This window comes from Dermacentor andersoni, chromosome 8 (assembly GCF_023375885.2).
Source record: "Dermacentor andersoni chromosome 8, qqDerAnde1_hic_scaffold, whole genome shotgun sequence".
Lineage (NCBI taxonomy): Eukaryota > Metazoa > Arthropoda > Arachnida > Ixodida > Ixodidae > Dermacentor > Dermacentor andersoni.
The window spans coordinates 51,595,766-51,618,014 of record NC_092821.1 but is presented as its reverse complement, the minus strand read 5'-3'; the positions used below and the strand labels follow the sequence as shown (position 1 = coordinate 51,618,014).

General features: G+C 42.4%; 1 protein-coding gene across 2 annotated transcripts in view; it reads right to left on the bottom strand.

Annotated features, from left to right (window-relative positions):
* Positions 1-22,249, bottom strand: part of Pkc53E (Protein C kinase 53E) — a 201,647-nt gene that overhangs the window by 31,859 nt on the left and 147,539 nt on the right. The window contains exons 10-11 of one of the 2 annotated variants that reach the window (XM_050174284.3): positions 19,326-19,466; positions 605-6,048 (exon numbers count right to left, since the gene is read on the bottom strand). In XM_050174284.3, coding sequence (XP_050030241.1) covers positions 5,890-6,048; positions 19,326-19,466 — 300 coding nt within the window. In that variant the 3' untranslated portion in view covers positions 605-5,889. Of the gene's footprint in view, positions 1-604; positions 6,049-19,325; positions 19,467-22,249 lie in introns of those variants that run through there. The other variant, XM_050174285.3, reaches the window with a different exon arrangement.

Here is a 22,249-nt window from a genome sequence, read left to right as displayed (position 1 = left end):
TTTTGTGATAAAACACATGAGCATTATGCCGTAATATTAATACATAAAATTTCTCGTATAACTTGCAGTAACGTTCACTTGTAAAATTGTCGTTATGTACAGAGGAAAGGTGTTGAAAATCTGCGTGCTTAGATTTTAACGCACTGCTTCAACTCGATATAGTGGCCAATGCTTTTCTTGCTCGCTAGATTTAGCGGGCTACGTCGGTGAGCAAAACCAGGTCATCCAGGGCCTATGTTTGTAAACAGTGAAAGGGTCTATAGAATTACACAACGGAACAGCAAACCTTACCTAAATATCCTAAAGGCAACAAGTATGCACCTTCAAGCACATTATTCTTTTGTCAAAAAGAACAGCTTTCGGATGCCTTTCAGCCATTTCCTTACACTGACAATTCTCGCCATTTTTTTAGTGTCTTTTCGCCACTGAGTGACCTATGAATAGAAATACTCGGTATTTGTGCTATCCTTCTTGGTCTTCTTGCGTCCTGTGTTTCGTAAGCCTGCCCTCCCGCAAACCATGAAACTTACTTAGCTCTCTGCCGTTCCACCCTTACCTGCCTGCGTGAAGCCAAGACGGCAAAAAAGGAAGCAAACAGAATCACTGAACGCAACAAAACTGTATATATTTCATCTGGTAAAACCATCATGTAAACACAAAGGTAATAACAACCATCTTAGCAAGTCGTGGAAAGTGTCGCACAGATGCGTGCCTGCACACTTTGTAATGCCTGCTTCGATGCCCGCGTAACAGTACGCTAATATGTGCCGTAACAGTTTACTTGAGCGGTGAACTTGAGCGGCACTAATCTCCATTCTGGTCCAGGCAGTACTCAATGTTGATTAGTTCGCGGAGACAGCTTTAAATTGCTTTCCCCACAAATCTGCGTTCTCGTTCGCGCAAAAATTCGCACACCGGCAGCATTTGATGGCCTGTTTCTGTTATAAACCACGTTTGGCGGCAGTACTGCGTTTCGTTAGCCATCGACCAAAACTGCATGCCTAGTTTGCGGTAATATTAAGCTAAAAAGGAAAGAAAATCAGAAACCTGAGTTAAATGCTTAGTTAAGTTACAGTCACTAATATTAATGAAAGTTAATGAAACGGTGGTGCCATCTATCACTTGCAAGACCAAATCGCTATGAATTTGGTCGTACATGCGGAACGAGTTCGAAGTCATAAGGACACATGGCGTCACCACGTTCCTTTATATTAAAAATCTGACCCGCAAACAACAGACGATACACACTACATGTCAGTGACAACATGAGAATGCAGCGAAGAACACATATACTGATGTCTAATTGGAAGATAAGTTGTTTAGGTGCACCGGGAAATGCGGCTACACCACAGTGTAGTATCAAACGAGACACACCATCAAACCATGCCTCTGAGCGAAATTTTTGCGCCAATCCTCTAGCCCTTAGACAACTGAAAGTGCTTTAAAGCTCTTCCCTTGAACAACAACATTTGGTACAATATCTCTGAGGTATATACTGCCATTAAAATGAATGGCGGCAGTTCCTCTCATCATGCACACATGAGAACAGAAAATGAGCTCTGCCGTCCCGCGATTCTTAAAGCGTGTGCGCATCAGCATAAATTAAAATGCAAACAATTCTGTAACTATATTCTTGATGTGTTCTTCCACCTCCATATGTTCACCTGCATTTTTAACAGTGTGATTCATAACCCAAAATGTACACTTTAGACTACTCCATGTTTATGAAGCGACTGCAGATAAATCACTAGTCGCACTTGCACGTAATTATGAGCAACAGACATTCTCCTCAGTTACTTCCTGTTTGTTTTAATTTATGCTGACAGTACAATGAATTCACCGGTGGAATCATTAAGGGAAAACAACAGCAGACAAACGCATATGATAGAATGAGCGACAAGAAGACTTCAAGAAAGGAATGAATATCTTCTCTAGGAGTGCAATTGGGGAAAAAAATTGTGCCCTTGAGTCTGAATAGTACATATATCTGACTGGAAAGTAATAGGCATTCCCAGCCGAAAACCCACTGGGGGCTTGGGCAGAGTATTGTGTAGAGAAAAAAAAAACAGATCTAGGTTCACGCCAACGCCACCACCTGCATCATCTTTCAAGGCTCGGTAGGGTTCCGGGAGTAGTATGCTGGGGAATTGGGCTTAAGGTTTCTGGAAAATGCTATCACCAGGCAAGCTCCCAAATCCAAGTGGCTGCATTTCAGCTGCACCACCAATGGCCCACTAGACTACTAGTGACCCGTGTACAGAATTTACGAGTTTTTGTGACCACAATTAAAGATGAGGGATTCAAAATGAAACCATCATTCTGACCAGGCTTCATACAAGTGTCGGACATTAGAATTATATTGACAATAGGCAATACAGTTAATTTAGAATATCATGATCATACCCGAATACAGCTCGGAGACATAATCGCTCTTATGGTTGGTTTATACAACAGTGTGCAAGGTAACGAATGTGAAAAACTTCGTTCTTTTCGTAAAAAATGTTTTTTATTTGCTTATACAGAGATGACTAATATTAAAAGAATGGCATGTTCATCAATGCTCAACTCTAGATTTTGAAGACAAATTGGGCTATTCAAAACGCAACTTTGACAGTGCTTTTCGTAGTCTATGATACAACGATCTAGATCATATTAATGACAATTCACTCAGAAGCTGAAGTCAAGATTATGGTAAAGTCACTTCTGTACAGTTCTGAATGCATCTTACTCTTACCTCTGTGACGATTACGTAATGACTCCAGAGTTCAAAAAAAGATTGAAGGTAACATGCATTAAAGCGGAGACATTTCACCAATTAACTTTTTAACAATTTATTTTATGGGGCATGCTGAAGTTGCCGAACTGAAGTCCACTACTACCCAAATTTAGCCCCATTTTATGCTAGGTACTGCCTACGACACCAGTTCCAAGAAATACACACTGAATATGTGCCGTGAAAATGCATTGCTATTCTAGTTAATAAATCTATTGCACTGCATTTCTCCTGTTAAAAAACATTACATGTGGAATGACAAAGCATTTCACTGTAAATATTGAGCACTAATTTTCTGAAACTGGGGCAAGGCACAGAGATTCTAGGAAAACTGAATTATTGCTCTAGCTGGTGTGGGTTCACGTTGCAAGAAAATAAGGCACAAAAGAAGATGAGGGATTGGACTAGGTACCACATGTGCTTAGTTTAACGTTAATCTTTGTTTACATTACCTTTATGTATCGGCTTCTTTCATGCCATTTCTTTCAAGTTACAACAAAAAGGTACACTTCGAGTACTTGCCGACTTTAATTCTGCAATTACAACATCTCCAATAAATTCGTAAATTAAAAGTTAATTAGCAAAATTTTGCAAATATTCAGATTGACCACATTTGCACAAATTCTCATGTCCGTTGCTCCTATGAAGCTTGGCCAGTACAAATTATCGTTCTGCCGACCATTTCATATTTTTCATGACCTGAGACAGCCGTCGGAGGATGGGTGGTACACTGCTGCTTTCATCATGCCAATTGTTTGAACGCTGCTTATTAGGCTTCCGTCAACTAATTCGTGCAGTGGGGACTAATAATGTACGCATGATACACAACAAAAGCATTCCAATCTGGCTTCTGACTATACCCAGTAACAAGTGAACATTTGTCTTGCAGCTCAATGCACCACATATAGCTCAGTATAACTACATTACGATGAACTGCAGTCGATACTCTCACAGGGCTGCCCTACTTAAAACAATGGATACATTTTGTAAAGTTACAGCAGCCCACAGTGAAAATGCAGCAGCTGTAAAGAGGTGACTGTAGCATACCAAGACAGATCGCGCACATTCATTATGCAAATCATCGTAGTGACGTCCTATACTGATACAACACTGCCCTTAATATGCGGATTGATAGACATCTTTTAGGACCAAAGTGTGTGAATATAATTCGGTGAAATACAAATAAGTTTCAAACCATATGCAGGCTTCAAACAATGATATCCACCTGTTGGTCAAGATTGTTGCAATCACAAAAAATAAGACATCCCATATTAACAAAGCTGTGAACACAGGACAGGTGCTTCATTCAAGGAGTGCTCCGATACTACTGATGAAGCAGCTGCCTTTTATGGGCAAGCTTCAACAGTATTTTCGAGTGATCACTTTTGGGAATACAATCACTCTCGCGGATATCATATGACTGGGCAGATTGATCCTTCATTGCACTATGCCAAGCTCGCTATCTTCGCGCAGTGTCAGGAATGGTGAGCCATATACTTCGACACACATGGTGCCGAGTCTTGCGAAAATGAACACTTGAGAATACTGATCCTGGACACTGCTGCACAGGCACTCTTAAACTCAGTCACCTGTCGAAATTTACGGTGGCACAGATCCGTAGAAGGAATTCGCTAAGGCAAACAAGACCAGCAACATTGTTAATACAACGGTGTTCACTGCAGTAGCTTCTCACGAGTACATGGTTGTTTTTTCACAGCTCTCACTGGCCAATCTTAATGCCGTTTGCAGCCAAAACAAGCCTGAGCTGCTATCCACATGTAAGAGGCCTGAGAAATACTATTCCAGTGGCTGACCCTTTAACACTGTCTTAATGTGCTGTTATCACACGAGTACAATGTTTTTGGCGATGGTACATAGCACAGAATGCTGTTACAACTCCTGCTGGTGGCCATAACGTACACTTGAATAAGGTGATATTAAGGCTGCTAAGCAATGAAGGGTTGTCTTGGCACTTCTGGACCTGTCCATCATTGCAGCTTTGGCAGCAAGTATCCCGTGGCAGACAAAGCAATTGAGCAAATCAATAAATACTTGTTAAAGTGCGATTCGGACCAATCGTTATTGCAACTGCACACCTACTAACCCTCCATATGAACAGCGTTTGATTACATTTTGCCTCCAGGTTGCGTCTTTCCTGCCGAAAGCAAAGATGGACAAGTCATCCGGCATTAGCAGCACAATATGAAAACAAGTCTAACATTACTTTCCATTCCAAATATGCCTCTTGCACAACACTCAGTAAAATCTATGTGTACAGCTATATACATTAATCTCTTGAACTCACATTACTGACACCACAAAATCATCATTTCACTTTTGGCAATTAAGGGAGCATGTAATGAAATGCCGAGACATCAGTTTTGCCGAATGTGCTCCTGCTCTTTGTGAAAAGCCAACAATGACATTGAACCTGGTCATCCTTACTCTAGCTGCTGGGAAAGCTAATTGGCTCACAGCACAAAACATGTATGGTGCAACAAAAACGATCAAAACTAAAAAGAAAATAGACACCTCTCCTACCTATAGATTGCTTTCAATGACATCTCAGGTCAGATCACACGCTTGAAGAGCAATCGCACAGTGAAAGTCAGTGACTTAGGCAGGTCCAGTTATTTCTAGTTTGCCTCCAGTATTTCTGCAAAAGCTCTGAATTGTGCTGAAACATGGTGTCCGTGACATTGTGATTTCATGTGCAAGCCACCTACCTGTGGTCATTAAGCTCACCCTTTACATGTTTCCAAAACCATCCTCCTGTGGTACACAGCTCGCATATTCTGTCTGTAAACTTCAATGCTTTGCTGACTCTGGCACAAGTCAGACCCCACAAAACCACGGTTTATTACATTTCCTGTGATGGTTAGTCGAGTGCAAAATTGCCAGCCAGGTTTTAGTTTGGCAGCATGGTGCATGCCAGTGCAGGCCACAGTAACACCAGCAGCAAAAAAACAAAAACAGAAAACAAAATTAAATAGCAAAAAAAGAACAAAAGACTGCTGCAAAAGCAGCAAGTGCCGCCGTCAGCCAGCGGTGCAGGAAAAAAAAAAGGATTAAACCCAGAGGGCGCAGGTGGCACGTGTGCGAGGAGGTAAACAAGGTTAGAAGCTGCAGGCACCGCAGAATCGATTGTTGACGAAGGTAAAGCCCTGAAACTCGTTTCCAGTCAGGCTGCGCATGACGAGTGGGTCACCGGGGCTCAAGCTCAGCTTGGCCTGGGTGAACGCCGGATCAAAGTTCTCGCCGGACCGGGGGTTCTTCTGCAAGGGGGTTGAGGGTACAGGAAGAAACGTAGGAGGCGGGGGAAGGGGGGGGGGGGGAGGCAGGCAAAAATGTGAAACCAAAAAAAAGGAAACAAACCATAGTAGAAAGCTGCTGCAGCCAGAAACATAAGCGCAAGCCATACACTAGATGCAAGCTGGAGTGTAGTCGAGCCACTATACTGAAAGGCACGCGAATGCCTCGCATTTGCCTCGGGTCACTGCGCGACACAACAAAAAGAAACATCACTTCACTATACCGAACGTCACCATATAACAGACTGCGACTGTCACCAATCTCTCTTACCAACTGTTGTGCCACTCAGGCATGCACGCAGAAATTAAAATTAAATTTGGTGTGTTACATGTCATGCATGTAGATGCTCTTACTAAGCCACTAGGCCAATCAGGCTCAAATTCTGCCCAGCAGAGATTTACTGTTACGAGCTTAGTACAAGATACCTCCTTCAGTCCCAATATGTCATCCTACGTGGCGCAACATTCGGTGTGTAAGAACGACATACCCACCAGCAGTCACTTCACCATGCTTCACTTCACCACTGTGACATGCAATGCAGCGACCACTACCTAAAAGCACTCCAAGTGCCCAGCCTAGTCAATGCACTTGTCAACCCTGCAGTAAGAACATTCCAAGCCATCCTGAGGAAAGGTGTATGGATCTTAAAGGGGCCCTGAAACATTTTATCTAATCACAGAATGGCCTCACTATATTTCGGACAAGCTCAACTAGTCCACGGCAATATTGACATTTTCAAAGCGATTTGCACGAATGGAGGATGTCCACTTTTCCTTCTACTACATAGATGGCTGCACAGTGTCACTACTGGAAAGCCACGTTTATTGCTCACTTTGTGCTTTACTACACAAATGGCAGCACTTTTTCAGCCCTTGAAGGCTGCGGTTATTCAGCATTCATGTTCTACTACATAGATGGCAGCATATTGTGAGCGTTCGAGGACTGAATTTATTGTGGTCTGTCTTCTATTACATAGAAGGCAGCACTTTGTCAGCGCTCAAAGACCGCATGTTAAATATCGCGGTATGTTTTCTAAAAAAAGCCTATTAAAAAAGCCTGTCTAAAAAAAGCCTATTTTCGGCCTGCCCTAGGAAGATTTTCAAGAAATATCGGTAGCTCACGTCTGATTATGGTTCTAGCCCGATTTTAATATGTGCCTTTTTCATGAAAAAATTGGACCGGAAACTGCATTCGTATCCTTGGCCACAAAACACTGCTGTATTTTGGCGAAGCTGATTTTATGAAACTGGCCACCCCTGTGCAACTCATTAGACCAGTGCCCATTTTTCTAGCTAAAAAATTGGGTCCGTGTCAGAAATCTAACGCGCACCCAATTTCTACTTTGTTTGGGAGCTTTACTGTCATTTCTACATTACTTTTCTACTTTGGACACACAGAAAGCAGATGCTCATTCAATTCGGGGGCCTGTTAGAATTGGACAAGTGCTGCAAATGAATTCATAGCGTGTTTTGACATTTTTTCTGGACCTTGTTTAATTCGATCCAAGAGGTAATTCGATAGATTTAGTCAGCCCGTCAGGGTCGAACTAATGGAAGTCTATTCTATATTCAAAAAGAGCCTCGGGCCCCTTTAAGTCAAACAGAAACTACTTCAGTGAAGCAATCCTGCCCTATGATAAAAGGCATGTCATGTCAATTTCCAGTTGTTTAATTTAGCTCATAAGCTAGAAAAAACAAGGGAAAGAAGAAAACAAGAAAAGGCCTTGACGCTACTTTCCACAATACCCTTTATTTCTTTATGAGCAGAATTATAAGCAAAATTGCCAGAAAGATTATTTCCAAAGTATTTTTAGGTGTGCCTTGGTCTTTTACTGAAGCTAATTATTATATTTAGTGCTGTCATCAGAGTTCTCTGGTGAGTGTGGAAACTACAAATACTCGGCAGAAAGCAACAAAAAAAGAAAAACAATCTGTCATAACTTTCTGCCCTGTTTAAGTCCTGCAATAATATGTGAACAGCCACTTTGTGAGCAGTAATACCTGTTTAGTACAGGGTTTGAGCATTGTTAAATGCGCACATGCACCACAGAGCAACCTGCGATAGCAACTGCAACGAAGCACTAGAAACTATAAGATGCATTTAACAGGGTGCATAAGACGCAAAAGCACACAATTCCAAACACAAATTGCACTGAGGATTTGCAGCAACTATATAGGCTATCAAGTAGCTTAAAGGTTCCCCGTAACACCTTTCTGAATGCAACGTAACCTTGTTCATAAGTTCTGGAGAACAAAAAAAAAAAAAACATGGGAGGAAACTTACTAACTGGGAAGACAATGTGACTCGAAGTCACCAAAATCTGGCAGGCTCAACTGTACTTGACATCTACGTTGTAGCACGAGATGCCGGTGCACGCCGAAGTGGCCCGAAACAAGCATTGTCATTCTTGTGGCTTTGGAAGCCTCACATACGCGCTCCTCGAATTCGGCCTGGGTCAGCAGCTTCTTTGGGAAAGGCATTTTGAAGGGAAGTTATGATGCACCCACTAAGAAAATCGCTGCAGTTTGAGATGACAACGCATGTCAAGCTGGTAAGGTTTGAGTGATCCTAAACGCACTTTATCTCAAGTTGTGTGGGTGTAATTTTAGTGACTTCAGATCACACATTTTCCTGGTTAGTAAGTTTTCTCTTGAGTTTCTTTTGTAAAACGCATGAGTGAGTTTTACTGTATTTAATATCTACTATACAATATACAACAGTAGTTTACAGGGAGAGTGCTTTTTCTGTCATGTGTATGTCTTTACATATACATAAAGTCTCATTATCAAGGTACAGAAATACTACTAAAACAAAACTGGCACAAGACAATTGCTCATGATAGCTGTGTTTACGAGCAAGCCACTTAAACTGAGCCGAGTTATTTGTATGTACATCTCTATACAGGCTTGAGTGTAAATCTCGCATAGGTCTCTATGTAGGAGCCATAGTGCCATAAAGTTATAGATTATGTGACACGAGGGCTGTAAATAAAAAAATGCGATGCTATCCATACTTCAGCTGTATGATGCTGCTAGAACTGTAGAATTGAGTTTAATGACATCGTGTGTAGATTCTCATGGGTGCAAAGAAACAGCTAATTTCGCCATTGTGATGAAAATTGGGTGAAATGTGCCATGCTGTGCTTGAGGGAAGTACTGCCTGCCTTTTTATTCTCTACTTCTCAATTAAGGCGCTAGAATCTGGACAACGTAGGAGTCAATGTGACACTGGTATACCATGCCTCACTGCAAAGCACCTATAGTCATTTGACAATCCCACATAAATGGAAAGGGGGAAAGCCACCAACAAGTGTACAGATGAAAGATATTCTCTTCAGCCAGAATCCTACTTCCTCCCTAACTGCAAACAACATGCCTAGTACCAAACCTCACAAAGGCACCTCCTTTTGCATGTACTCGCACAAGTTTTGGCTGCAATCTTTACCAGCAAACGGCTGCCTTTCTTTTTTTCAGGGAAACAAGTCAACTTTATTAGGTACATTTAATATATTCAAAAGCTTAAGTTAAGCGTATCTCTCTTCACAACCGTGATTGCCAGCTCAATGGCTCTTGGGATGTAGTGTGCTATATAATCTACCACACTATGATTGAGAGACAGCAGCAGAAACAAAACCACTTAGCAGCCAGGTCAAGTGAAATTTAGTAGAGAGGACTTAAAAGTTACATTTGTTACATGTATGAGCGCACAGTGCTTTGGACAGCCTAGGGCACACCTGACTGCACCATAGAAATAACGCAACTAGACAACCTAACCTGGTACATGTTTTGGGAGCAAACAGAGCTAAAGACGGGGCACAGAACAAGAGAACACAGGACACTACACTGACTACTAAGTGGAAGGTTTATTGCATGGGAAGTGGTCTACAAATACTTAAAAGGGCGAAGAAAAATGAAGAAAAACGGGCAGATGGTATTTCTCTATTGCTAAGCCCAACATCAGGAAATCTAACACACAACGGCCTGCTGCGATGAACAGTAAATGCCCTCAAATTTCCTGTCTGTTGCTTGTGACAAGCCTTCACAATGCACATGCTTTGAAACACTGGTTTACACCTGCTCTTGGCAAATGATCGCAGTGGGCTGTCAGGTATCAGAGCCAAGCTTCTATTGGGCTTACCTATAGAGAAATTGCTTACCTTAGCAATTAGTGCAGTATGTGCCTTGAACTTTGAAATGATTCAAATTTTTATTCAGTTTTCTTCACCTTTCCAAGGGTTTACTGCCCACCTACAAGCAGTAAACATTCCAGTCGGTAGTCAGCACAGCATCCTGTGCCTACTTGTTCTGTGTCATGTTTTTAGTACTTTTTGCTCCCAAAATCCCTATGGAAGAACAGCTTAGCCACTGAAGCAAGCTGAAACTAGTTTGAAAGGATATGCAAATATTTGAAACTTAGAACACAAATTGAATATACTTCTGTGTCAAATCTAAGTATAATGGATTCAAGAAGCAAGTTCACATATATATATATATATAAAATGCCCGATTGCGGGATAAATGTATGGGGTTACATGACTATTGGAGCCCTCCTGCCTTGTAGAAGAACCCACAAAAATGATCCACTGCCCCACTGAAATGACTCGGCATTTTGACTAAGGCAGTGTTGAAATACAAGACCCATGTTGCCCCTTGTTTCTGCACTGCCTTTCGTAAACGAATTAAATCAAACTAATAATTGGGCCTAGTTGGCAGGCCATCTTGAGTTAACGGAGTAAAAAAGGAAAACAACTGGGTGCAGAATGAAGAGCAGGCAAGAGTGCTGCATTGACCACCTGCCAATGTCTCAGCGCTCTCATATGTCTCTTCTCAAATCCCACTAATTTTGCATATTAAACATATGGCTACAATGAAGCCTTATAGCCGTATCTTTTTCTCGCCCCACCTGATGCTTTTTCGCTGGGCTTGGAGCGCCAGAGAGGTTGCATACAGCTCCGAACAAGTTCTCGTGCCCATGCATTTGCTGCGTGCACTGTTACCAGGTGTAGACAGAACGTGCAACACAGAACAACAACGTGCAATGCGATGGACAGCCACAGGCATGGTCCCACCGGATAATGGCACCGACCAGTGGATACATTTCCTTGTGGTAGCACCTTACGTCGAGTTGTGAGGGCAGAGGCCTACACGTTCGCAGCAGTAGGTATGTACCTATGTGGCCCCAGTGGTCAGGTACACAGTCAACAAAAACTGCAACATTTGTCAAATTCCTGCAAACCTCAAGGAGCTACGGAATTATGAATGCGGCTAAATAGCAAGACGCTGAAGACACGCTACACTGTCCTGAACACCCGTCCAGACAGCCTGAAACAGACTTGACCAACAGTGTGTGTGAACAAGGGAGCATCAGGCTCAATTCCTGTTCTGACGAATTATGCTTGTCAAAACAACGGCTCCAGCCCGACAACACTTGTTTGACCACTGTTGGCCACATCAAGAGCCCATGTTCATGTGAACCCTTTGTCTTGTATGAAACAGTTTGCTGCAAGGCTTGGTCTGTAGAGAGCTATTATGTTATGATGATCTTCGACACAAAGTGAATACCATACAGGAAGTACAGAAACCAAATGATTCCCTCATTTTCTGTGAACAACGCCATGACAGACATCTTTGTCAACATACTTGCATTTCTTTATTTCATGATTAGTGCACCAGAGGATAGCAGCATGGGCACTGCTAAGAGTGTGCAAATATTCAAAACTTTCGAATAAGGAATCAAACAATGTCCTATTCAACTTGGTTCAATTTGGTCTTCAAATTGGTTTAGTCACTATTCGTAAACACAAATATTTTTTTAACAGTTTTCAAATATTTCACAACACCAACTGTGTACAATTGAACATAAAACTGGAGCAAAAGTATGATAAATTTCGTCCTCGTGGGAATAGTATAGGACACGCGTAATAAAGCAGGCTTTGTAGTGCTGGGAGCCAGACTTTACCAGTTACAATTATACAGCAATCATATGCACATGAACAAAGTGTTCATTTGTTCATAGTGTTCCATTTGTGCCTTTGTGCTATTAATACAAAACACTCTATAACACGCAATGTAATGACACAGATTTGCTAACATAATTAATATACTAGAAGTGAGTAACATTTAAAAAAGTTAATTGAGAAACCGGCTATTCCTTATTAGGCAACTATTAAGTACCGTATTTACTAGCATATAATGAATGCACTCGCGTAATGAATGCAGCCCCCACTTTTCCAGTCAAGAAGCGAGTTCTTTTTTTCCCCTTGCATAATGATCGCACCCTGAACTTGCTGTCGTGAAATAGGAGACACACGGTACGATCCGGCGTCCGATATGGCGTTCGGCGGATGTGATTGTGTCCGATGTGTTGTCGGACCCCGAATTTGACCGTGTCACTTACATTTATGGCGATATAGCAATTACAAGGGCGCTCCAGGCGCATTTTTGCCGTCATCATCGTCGCCGTTGCCGAGCGCCGCATGGTGTAGGTATGAGTGAAAGCACGCGAGGGAAGCCGACGATCGTGGCTCAATCTCAGCCGCCGTCTTTCGTCGCGCAAAAGGTTCCGGGAGGAGGGGAGGGAGGAACGGCGGCGTTGTACTGTGGCCACAACTGTACTGCACAACGGCGCCCGAGGGGTGCCGACAATCGCGGCTCTATCTCCAGCGTACAACGGAGGCAAGTGGAAAGGAAACACGCCGTCTTCTGTCGCGCGCATGGCGCTGGGGAGAGGAGGAGCCGGAGGGTGGGGGGGTGCGGGGCGTTTTACTCCGGCAGCCAGCGACTGCGCATTGTGCGGCCGCGACGCGCCTTATCTTCAAAGCGATCTGCGGCGGGGGCTCAATTGATGGCGGCTCGTACATTTGTGCGTGCTGTGCTCTCGCCGCTCAGTTTGTGTCGAAGCTAATGTTTGCAAGTTTACACGGCCGATAAAACTGCTATCCTTACTTCGTGTAGCTGTCTACACATACACGTTTACTATCGCAACCAATGGTCCTCATTTCAGGTGAAACTGACTTCTTTAGAGGTGTCCGGGGAAAAAAAATTGCTAGGAATGTTACTCCACACAATGAACGCATCCCACAACTTTGCGCATATCTTTCGGGAAAAAAAGTACGTTCATTATGCAAGTAAATACGGTATTCCATACAACTCACTTCTGGCTGTACTAATTGATTCGTATTCGATTCAACCACACAAATTATACTGGTAATCGCGCACCCCTAGGCACTGCACTCTTCATGTGGTGCTGCACAGGAACACAAGGACATGGAAGAAACTGAAAGACCTCTCTGCACAAGCTTCCCAAGGTGGAAGGCTGGTGATAATCTCTGGCAGGACTACACAGCACTCGCACGTGTGGACAGACATGGGCCCAGCTGTGCATCAGCTGCCATTGTGGTAGCCATGCGAAGCGGGCCCGAACATCAAACTTTAAGAGGATTCGTTACTGCAATAGTTTAGAAGCTTCCGCAAAAGTAATGCAAGCATTTGTTGAAGGGAGACTAACCAGCCGCACTAAAATAGTGTCTCAGTATTCTTTCAAGGCTGTGAATTATGGATTGCCAAGTTATTTATCACTTGAAAAAATGGTGCCCAAATTTAAAATTTTGTCTCTTAATTTCTTAACATGTCACAGAGCCGGCCAGTTCGTAAGTGAATTCTGCAAATTTCGATGTGTTATCTCATACGTGGGTCATTTTGGCACATGAAAAGCTCTTGAAACATACAAGATTGGTTCTTTGACTCTTAGGAAATACAATGTAGTCCATTTTTACTACTAAACAACCCACTAGACCTGAGCAGACGCTGTGGAAATAGGCCAACCTTCACGGCGGGCTGGTGCGGGAAGTCCGACGTAGTGACGCTACTCCCCTTTTATGTTTTCGCAGCATTTGTGGCTTTACCCGTTCTCTTACGCAGTAAACGTAGCCATACAGCAACAGCATAATTTACTACTGCAACATTACATGGTACTCTCCTTAAGCACACACGTCTACACACATTCCCATGGTAACTGGTCTCTCGAAGTGGCCTGCACTGGCTTCACCAATTGCCTGGTAACTAAACAAGGTTCTGTTCACCTCGACTTATTGTGCGCTACAAACCGCATGCAAGAAAACAAACTTCTTCGCTGGAGAGATGTCTGGTCACAGCACAATGTGAAGGAGACTGCTCTGAAGACAGACTTTGGCAAGTTGAATTCTTCCGTAGCTGGACAACTAGTTCAGGTACTTGTTGCCTCAGATCAATTCAGAGCAACTATACTAAGCAGTACTTCATCACAAAAGGTTGTGTATACTGTACACAAAAGAAGAGAAGAATACAGCAAAACCACTACTAGGAACTTTGCCTAAAAAAAGATTTCCGTTAAAGTTGTTTCAAATACCCCATTAGCAATACACAGTTTCTTATGCAAAAAATGTTAATCTGTAAAAGAACTCACAATTATGTAACTCCCAGTATCACAAAATTTATTATGACTACTATTCTTACTATTCTTACTATTCTACTTACTATTCTTACTATTCAACAACACCATCTCTTACACCGTCATGCTTTCCGAAGCCTTGAATTACTACAGGGTCAATTTGCAAATAGTATCTTCTTGAAAGCATGAGTGCAGAAAAAAAACATTTTCTTTCAGGTAATTGTTGAAGCAACTAATGTCTGCCCAGAATTCTTTGAAGTTGTAAAATGGTTACTAAATGCTTCAGGTCTCACATGAATATCGTACACATGCTTTGGTTCTTCACAGAAGGCTGTTATGCATTTAATCTACCTAATTTTACATTAAAATTTACTTGATTTTCGGATCCCATTAAGTTTGTTAAAGAGAAATTTTAGTTTATTTATTACAGGTTGGCAAATATGCAAACTTTTGAATAGAGATCAAATATTAAATGCTTACATGGTGGGAAAAGCGCAACTTTAACAAATACGGACAGAAGAAAGGACAAGGACACCATGAATCTGAACAAATTGACCCAACTTTCTGCCTTGCTACAGTAAACATTTACGATTTATGTTTGAAAATTAACTGTTCGGTATTTTCAAACGTTCAACACTAACCAAATATTTCGCAACAACCAACTGTTAAAGTCTGGTTACTGTGCTCAGTCTGCTAAACCAAGTAACACAAGTTATCAGAAATGAAACAGTGGCAAAAGTTTTCTACAGAAGTGACAAAATCAATGCAGAAATAAAATAGGTAATGCAATCCTTGTTTCTGGTTTCATTTCATGGTGGAAGCCTGCATGACAGTCTCATATTTTTGCTTGTAGTTTGTCATTTAGTGTTTTTGTCAGTCTAGCCATGCAACAGTGTAATTTTATTATTATTTTTTTATGCTACAAGGAGTGATGTTTTGCTGCAACATGTCCTTTCACATGTGGCTATGACACACAAGTCCTTCAGCTGTTTTGTTTTTTTTCCTTTCCCCACAACTGCCGATCCTTTTGTGGCACTCGTTAATTTGGCATTTTTGGAAAGCTAGTCATGCAGCAGCCATTTATTCTTGGAAGGCTTGTTTGCAACCAGGTTCTAATGTTGAAAGGGAATTCAAGGCTGTTTTTAATGACAATGAGTGATTGTGTTTAAAAATCATCCCAATTGTCACTGATAGCTTTCTTTCTTTCACTAGTCAGTACTGGTGTGGTACCTAATTATACTAATATAAATAATCCTGTTGTAAAAATATGGATCTGCGTTAGACTATTCGATATTCGATACTATTCATATTTGAAAAATGTATATTAACCCATTTCTATCATTCATAAAAATTATGATTAGAATCTGAACGACTTGCAATAACATGAGGCATCTGCTGAATTGTCTGAAGAACAAACATTTACAAGAAATTTACATAAAAAATTTAGAAATATATACAGGTGTGTCATGAACACACCATATGTGTCACTGCAAATGTTGCTATTTGTAGTGTCCACCCTTCACCCTTGCTGCAAGTAGAGAAGTGTAGAGTATGTTGAAAGCAGATTCATGACAAGCGTGTGCAGAATATCACAGATATGTTAGGATACAGGAGGGTGAGGTAAAATGTTTGAGTCATGCTAAGCCACAGTAAGCCCATGACAGCATGTTGAAGAATGAATTGCTAAGAGCACTGTTTGACCCCAAATTACCACAGAGCTCATAGACAAGATAGGATTACGGGTTGCAGTGGTGTACACCTTCAAGCAATGCCACATCCATGGACAGCAATTCTAGTTGGCTCATTGACATGTCAGGCAGAGCTGATCATCTTTACACATCCTAGTAGATCTACTATTGCGCTTAGTATGAACTGCAACACAAAATCGAGTGGCAAAGCGGTCGCACATTGTAGCTCATACTGAGAGCAAAAGTACACAGAATGTCTTGAGGTTAATGCTTCCAGAAGTGCTGGAATTTGTTATGTCCAACATCATTATGATACCAAGCTCAGGTGAGCTCTGTACCATAGTGAAGGCCACATATGAGCATGTGACTGATTGTACTATTGAGATCTGCTCATGACCACTGGCAATCACCAGCATGGCTACTGGTTATAGACAGATGGCGCAGATGGTACTGCCACTGACAAAATCACGTAGCAATCAACAGATCTGTACGTACTATGGGACCCCCAATGTAAACAGAATAGCATTTCACATTATGAAGCTTGTGGAATCAAGAGAAATTAAAGCTCTTGATAGTTTTCACTCATAAGAACGAATACAAGCAGCTGTAAGCCATGTCCCCACATGGAAAGCCATGAGCCACAAGCCGCCGAAGGCAGAATAGTAAGCACATATTTCCTTCCCAAGAAAGGCAGCAACACAGCCCTGTACCCTCAACAATCTACTTTAACATGTTAGGTGATGATGATGAGGTTGCAATGACCTTGCCCAAAACTACTAGTTCAGTTCACTGTTGAAGGTTAAAGGTCCATTGAAAGCAAGCACTAAGCCTGGCTAAAGAAAAACATTACCATCCTTAACGTCTCTCAACATCTGTTTTTTACTCGGAAATGTGTTAATCACTCATAAAATCTCAAAGACCTCCCAAACCTGTCACGCGTGCTTCGTCAACACAGCACAGGAATCCTACACTGTGCAGTGACCTATCACGCTCTTACAGAAACGTGAAACAGGACCAATTAGTTTCACATTCGCATCGCTCTCTCGATCAAAAAAGCTCTATTCAAGACGCTGCATACTTGGGTTGGTTTCTGCATAGCAAATGGCAGGAAACAGAACTGAAACAGAATGACAGCAAGGACGACAAGACATCCCGTCGTCGTTGCTGTCGTCCCACTCAAACACTGTTCTTTTCCAAGAGTGCCTAGCAATGTAAAGCAAACACCACGTATAAACGTTTCGAAGCACTAAGCTAGACCAGTTTTGTGTGACATAATGCGCACCTATAAAGCACCTTTAACTTAGCTGGGGCTCCAACCACATATGGTTGTACCATCCAGAGTGTGCATGCAGATTCAATCTTGGAGAACGATCAGCTGAGCTGAAACAGCAGAAGAACCAAAAGCTGGGCGCGTTGTTAATTGTTCGTGGCAAAACAGTTGCGCACACAAAGAACAAAGGACACAGGTAGTTTACAAATAAGCGCTTGTCTAAAGAGCTTGTTCATAACCTACCTGCATCCTTTGTTCTTTGTGTGCGCTACAGTTTTACTATGAGCTGAAACGGAATGAGAGCACGTCCAGCTCAGCAGTAACAGCTTGGAGGACAACTCCAAAGAACGCTGACACCACCGTCTCCACGGTGCCTTTTCTTGTAAATGCATTACCATGCAGACAAGTGCTCCCGGGTGCCCGATACTCATAAATATGCAATGTGCTTTCCCCTTCACTCCCCATTTGAGGTGTGAACACGAAGTGAAGACATCGAGACGGCAACATCAAGCTACAGCAGCACAGAGGCTCCCTTGAGTCGGAGGGCCTCTGCGAGCAACTACGCAGCCCCATTCACGGTTCTTCACACACATATTTATATTGACAGGATGACCAGTGCCACATAAATAAAAGCAGAGTGAAGAAAATTTGGGGCTTGTCGAGTTCGCTGAGTCGCACGCGAAATGCTTCAGTCATGTCTCCTACTTTTCCGTAGTTGTTGGAATTCAAGGTTTTTTTTGTTTAAGAAAAGATTGTAATGATTAATATTCTTTCATTCTTAAGTCCATTTTTATTGTAAGTCTGAGTTTCATTCTTCCAGTCTTGGGTCTAATTGCCAATCTGCTTAGACAAGAGCATTCATTCAGATATGCAATTTTCATCCGAAAATAGCCAAGCAACCCAGAAGCTGTTATCATTGCTTAGCCAGGCTAACATTGAAATCAAAGATCACAAATTCTTTCTTTATCAATTTTTGTCTATGCTTTTTCAGATATTTAGCCACCTACCAAACAGATTCTAAAAGATGTACCAAATGTATTTTTGCCATAAGAAACTAGACTGAAAAGATTTGTTGTTGAAGACATTCTGATTATTTATAGCTGCTTTAGCACAGCTCATGCTGCTTATCTGGGCCTGTTTTCAGAACATGTTTCACTTGTTTCCCTAAATTCATCTTGTCACTCTAGCTACCACAGTGTTTCTGCTCACAGTGGAGAGTTTCACAGGTTTACGAGTGGCTAAGTTTGCCACAGCTTCTGACAGAGCTTGCACGTAGAGTGAACCGAGCAAGTCATATGTCTGCACGAACAAGCTAGTTGCCCAGCAGGTTCCAGTAGGCATAACCAAGGCGGGCTCCAGGCAGATGTGATTGAGGCTGTACTTTCAAGGGTGGTACAAGCATGGTGCATGTCACATGTAAAAGGACCTAGTCGATATTTCAGCCCCTCTTTATCATATATGTGTAATACAACTCACTTTATTCTTAAAGACTTCATCTGCGACATAAGAAAATGTGAACCTTAGCTAGCTGTTGCCCCTAACAGTGACATGTGCCAGACGACAAAGATGCAAGCCTTGCCCACAGTCTTCTCGGGGTGCTATGGGTGGTGTAATACGGAGGAACATCGGGTGACTGGTGCTTTTGCCTGGGCGGTATTCTTAACTGATCCCTTTCAGTGAACACTGATGGGCAAGCCAGGGAGCAGAATGCTCATCGCTCCAGCAAGGCATTGCACTGGATGCCACATCGAGCAAAAGTTAATGCATCCCCAAAAGCGATCCATTGAGAATGCCAGCCAAGCTGCTCTGTGTTGGGAAAGAATGGCCGAGACGGGCAGATGCAAGCAGTACTCACAATGCGGGGCTTGAATGGTGGCTGCACCTCGCGGTTCTCGATCTTGTCCCAGTCGATGCGACGGAAAAATGGGTGTGTCCGCACATCCTCCTCACCTGATGAGCCGCAGCCCAGACGCCGTGCTGGGTTCTTGGTCAGAAACTGCGCAGCAGGCAGACCGAAGCACGGTGAAGTGAGTGGCTTATAAACAACAAGAGTCGTCTCAGTGCATTTTAATTTTACGCACCGGTTATTTCTAATCTTATCACAACTATTTTTTAGTTTTGTATTACCACCATTATGCTCCAGTTTTTTTTTTTTCATATTTTAGTACAATAGGCATTGCTATATGATATGTTCTGTTTGCTTCGCGAATTGCATGGACAGTAGAACCTTTTTCATAAGTTATGGGGAACTACTAACCGGAAAACTTACAGCCCAAAGTCACTGAAAAGTTTGGCAGACCCAATGCTACTTGACATCTACGGAACACAAAGCATTGCACAAATTGCTGCAACACGAGACCCTGACACACGCCAGGCTGGTGTGGTCCGAGCAGCCCAACCCGTACACTGTCTCTGCGGCTTCGGCAAGCTAAAGTTTGCACTCCTTGAATTTGGCCCGAGTCCGCAGCTTGATAAGGTGGGACATTTTGGTGGGAAGTTTTAACGTGGCTGCAAGGTGAGAATCTTCGCAGCTTATGACGTCAATGCACACCAAGATGTTAGGGACGAGCTATCTTGTTTTCCTATTGTGTAGTGCTTTGAGATGGTGACGAGGAACTGAAACAAAATCAAGCTGGTGGTTGACGCCGGTATACAATTCCACCAGCAAAACATGGCGCTCACGTCGTTCCTCTCGCTTCAACGCAAACACGAAGCCATCAGCTATCTCGAGTCGGCAAGCATTCGAACCCACTGCAAATTATCGCCAAGCTAAGATGTGTGAGCAGCATTCAGCCACGCCATGTGCAGCCACAGCTGGAGTAGAAGTGGAGGAACGCTACCCTTCCCACCCTCCTCATTGCATGCATGAAAGACAGCACACCCTGCTCACCTTCAACCTTTATACGCATCAGACAACTGCACCACACCAAAGCAGCCATTCTTCTCTGCTCACCTTTGCATGCTTCCCCTCACACGTACGGCACACGGTGTGAACGCGCGATCTTATCGAATTTTGACTTTATACGGAACCTCACAGCAATGCCGACAGTGTAAATTCACCTGGAATGTTCATATAATTGCTACTGCAATAAAATCAAGCATGTCAGTTCCCCATATTCTTCCCGCTTATTCAATATGTCAGGTAAATCGATGTACCCAAACTCACCCATAACAAACCTCAAGAAACTTTTGCAATGCATTTGTTACAGTGTGCCGGAATGGAATGAAAACTTAACCGAAGCATTTTTTCGATTACAGTGAAACATATTTTTTATCGGTTTTCGGTTCAATGGGAAAACTGACAATACGAAACAAGCAACATCAGGCAACATCAGCATTAGCGCGTATCTCGGGGCTCAGGGCTACACATTAGCACGTGCCTCTCGCAGTGATAGCACGAGCGATAGCTGGTCGAACGCTCCACTAATTTAAGCCTGCTCATTAGTGCATTAACAGATCGGCATCATAGGAAAACCCAGGGCTTGCACACTGAGGAGCTTATTGTATCATTTTCTACGGGTACAACACTTTGTTGCCGAAGTTTTATCATTCATTTAGGTTCATTTTATTGGAGCAGTGGCCTCGCATTTCGGCAAGTACAATCAATGATGTGCTGCTTCTGAGATCATGGTCAGTGCCCTGACTAAAGGCACTGAGCATGATCTCACAATTCATAATTCAATTATTGAGAAAAATAAGTACTATTTTTTTATTGTTACACGGCTCTGAAAATTTTCGCATGCAAACAAAAACAGTTATGCATAACTTTTTTTTTCATTCCGGAGCAAAACTGGAACGGAACTTTTTCAGGTCGAGTGGAACTCAAACAATAATGAAAGACATTTTGTTACGATGCCCTGGTTTGTTATACTGCATGTCCGTGTTAATGTTAGCCAAGCTGTCGAAAGTAAAGAAAGGCTTTAAATAGTGCGGTGCAAGATACAGTTATAACACGTACGGTGCTCTGTCATCAGAGGTCTAACAACCGCTGGTCTTAAAATTGTATCTTTAATCACGCTTTTTAAACCTTTCCTTTGTTTGAATGGCCCGGCTAAGGTTACCTGGGACACTATAATGGTATTCATTATCATTAGTGGAGAAAGAAAGCAAGAGAAAATTATTTAAGAAAGTAATACACGTAGTAGGCACACATTTTTGCTTGCACTTTGCAATGTGTTTTAACATGGCAGAGAATGGCGTTCTGAATGTGCGAGACTGTGTACATGTGCGCCAGTCCACTTCCTTCCATGGCCTCATTGCACTGGCAGCGGACGGCTCGAGTTTGATATCGCCAATGTCCAGTTCATTATAAGGGAGTTAAACTACACGAGTATCAATCAGTAAGTTTCACGTGTTCGGTATAGATAATTCGCTTGATCTGAGATTGATATACAGGGTGTCCCACATAACTTCAGCCAAGAATTTAAAAGTGAAAAGTGCGTCAGAAGCGAATTGAACCGAACGGATACTATTTGCAATAGCCTATAGTAACTCAGGCAACTTTTTTTTCCCCATAACTTAATAATTAAGTTTAATTACCCAACTTTTTAATTATTGGCTGAGGACCCCTGGCTGAGGACAAACTGGCTCGATCAAAAATGTGCCTTTTAACACGTGTATTAGACTTTTACAGAGTTGTGCTATGTCAGCTCTACTTTCCTAGCTTTTAAGGGTAGTCACTTTTATCGAATTACTACATCATGTATAGAATTTTTTTCGCTGTCCCATTCACTTCATTACAACAAGAGTGCACTGCAGCTTTAAAAGCTTGCCAGTACA